The sequence below is a fragment of the Mytilus californianus genome, unplaced genomic scaffold (assembly GCF_021869535.1).
Source record: "Mytilus californianus isolate M0D057914Y unplaced genomic scaffold, xbMytCali1.0.p SCAF_9, whole genome shotgun sequence".
NCBI classification, from domain to species: domain Eukaryota; kingdom Metazoa; phylum Mollusca; class Bivalvia; order Mytilida; family Mytilidae; genus Mytilus; species Mytilus californianus.
The window spans coordinates 69,231,975-69,234,684 of NW_026262745.1; the positions used below are offsets into that span (position 1 = coordinate 69,231,975).

Below are 2,710 nucleotides of genomic sequence, written 5' to 3' on the forward strand. Positions count from 1 at the left end.
CCGTGGTTCAAATCTCAACTTCAACTTATGAAATATCATGTTCTTCTGGACTCAAAATAAGTGTTTTAGCAGATGAAACAAGCTATCAGACATTTCCTGTGTTTACACAGAACAGATATGATTCATACACGAATGATATTTCGCCGCGATATAGCCTTTTTGTGCTGATGCGGCGTAAAGCAATCACCAATCAATCAATCGAAAGATAATAATCAATTCTACAAATGTCTCTCTAAAAGAAATTTGCTGTATTCGGGTCTTAATTCTTTACGTTAACCTTCATTTCTATTTGCATTCAGGCTATGGAGTCCGTAGCAAAGTTTTTAAATGCCGCCATAGTTCTACCATTTACAGCTGGAGACACATCGGAAATCCAACAAAATAGTGCTTATATACGACCTCACGATGGTAGTATCAGTGGAATGATTCTTATTTCAAGCGTCTTAGTGATAGTTATTCTTGCTATATTTGGAATAAGATTGGCAGATTCAGAAGTACACAAGACCATACCATATTTAACATTACGTTCATATCTGTGTGTCACAATTGTCCTTGCTATAGCTGTTTTTATTGCTCATTTCATCATATATCGTGTTAAGCGCGTAGAACGTATAACTTTACCTTCAACATGCTTAATTAAAGTCGACGCTATCGCTAAATTGAAACTTAGATTTTTATGGATTTTTACGTTTGGAGGTATTTTGTATGCCTCGGTAAAAGTGATCAGAGTACCTTGCAAAGCGAAAACAATAAACAACTATAAGAGTGTCGGATGTATTGACAAAAACTTCACGTACTACAAAGACTACGAAGAGGCAAATATTACCTTTCATTGTATTCAAATTTCATTTTATTTCATCCAGTCTTGTTTTATATATTTCTTCATTCGTTCCAGCTTCAAAAATTCATGGGGGATTTATTATAGCCTTCTATTCATAGTTCTAGCAAACATATCACAATGGGCGCATTATTTTTCGGAAATATACAAAGACTCAAACACAAGAGGCTATAAACTAGTTTGTCCTATGAGTAATTACTCAATTGACAACTGCTACTGGGAAATCGTTTTAAAAAAGATAGAGCCATACCTAACACCAGTTGAAATGGAGTATTTTCTGTTATCGATGGTTTTTATTGCTGAACTTTGGCCATCCAAGAAAAGTTACTCAAATGAAGTTAATTTGATTGAAACAGATCTCGCAAATGAATACACACCATTGGAATCATCCACGCGTGGATTACTAAAAGAGCCTACGTGTTGGTCAAGTCGTGTACGAACTTGTATGTTCGTTGCTTTTGTAGTTATAGTTTTTCTCCCTTGTTATATCTTCAGTTACTTAGCATTTGAAGAAAACGAGAAGAAGGCCAAATGCGTCAATGAAACAATGAAAACTGTCTATGTATTCTGTGATATATTCATATCATTGATTGAGAAAATGTTATTGATTATGAGCTTTTATATGATTTCAGAATCGTCATATCTTAGACCCCTTAAACGAAAAGAAGGCTTCCATTTTCATCATAAGATGTTAATTGCAAGTTTCTTAGGTTCCGTTGGATATTTATCATTAGTTATCATATCGTGCATACATGCAGGAAAAGCAAATTTGTTAATCGCCCAGAAATTTCTAACAATGATAGAACTCTACCTTCAAATAGTTTGCATTCTTCAATTACATAATTATGAAAAATGTCAAGGAAGCGTTGGCAAATACATTTTTCTTGCATTGTCGGTTCTGAATTTTGGTTCTTGGTTTAATGACAGTATTTTTGGCGGTATTTCCATATATGATAAAGAAATTTTAAAAGTGGTATATGATATCACCACTCAGAGACTTATAACTAACGTTTTATTTCCTTTTTTAATCTTCTTTAGATTTAAATCCTTCATTTTATTTTATGGGATTTTCCGCCAAACCTTAGTCAATGCCACTATTTTAAAAAGCCCTGCACACTTCAGGTTCGATGAGCTGTAACCTTTCACATGCAATACATTTTATAAAAAAAAAATCGTTTTCCTATGTGAGGCTGTGGATTGGGTATACAGAATAGAGAATAATAGGAAAAAGTTGCATAAAAAAGGCAATTAATATGAAGAATAGAGCAAAATATGGCAAAAAAAATATATATATATAATAATATGGTGCTCAAACATAAAAAATAGAGAGTAATTGGCAAAAAAATAACATAATGTGTAGAGAAAATGAATAAAAAAAAATGAAGAATACAGAAATGCAGGACCCCCCATTCAGACCCTTCTATGTGATATAGTTATGAATGATTACTGATTCAGACGTAACGGGAAATATATTGTTATTTATCAGTTTTTCTATGAAAAATTTATTCTTTACTAAGAATGTTGTCAGATATTTATCTTTAGTTTTAAATGTTCAGATTGTCAGATAATTTTTTTTTATTATTATTAATAAATGATGCATCATATATCTTCATTTTATATATGAACCATTTTGGGAGGAAAGATAACTTTGACGAAGATTAATTGATTGATTGTTTATTGTTTTACGTCTAGTGGCAAATATTTCATGCATGTTCAGGACGAGAACAAATCATTGATAGGTCCTGTAATAGAGGCCGTTAGGGATGAAGCTTTGACGAACAATACTGTTCGAACATTTTGAAAATAGTCTATAACTATTGATTATGCAATGCATATGTAATAACTAGGAGAGATTCCGATCATTTAATATTA

General features: G+C 32.2%; 1 protein-coding gene across 1 annotated transcript; it reads left to right on the forward strand.

Annotated features, from left to right (window-relative positions):
* Positions 1–305: 305 nt before the first annotated feature.
* Positions 306–2,445, forward strand: LOC127715173 (uncharacterized). Its single transcript, XM_052221213.1, has one exon. The coding sequence runs from the start codon at positions 423–425 to the stop codon at positions 1,974–1,976; it is 1,554 nt and encodes a 517-aa protein (XP_052077173.1). The 5' UTR covers positions 306–422; the 3' UTR covers positions 1,977–2,445.
* The last annotated feature ends 265 nt before the right edge of the window (positions 2,446–2,710 follow it).

Coding starts and splice junctions, on each gene's coding strand:
- LOC127715173 (XM_052221213.1), top strand. CDS start 423: ATGATTCTTATTTCAAGCGTCTTAGTGATAGTTATTCTTGCTATATTT.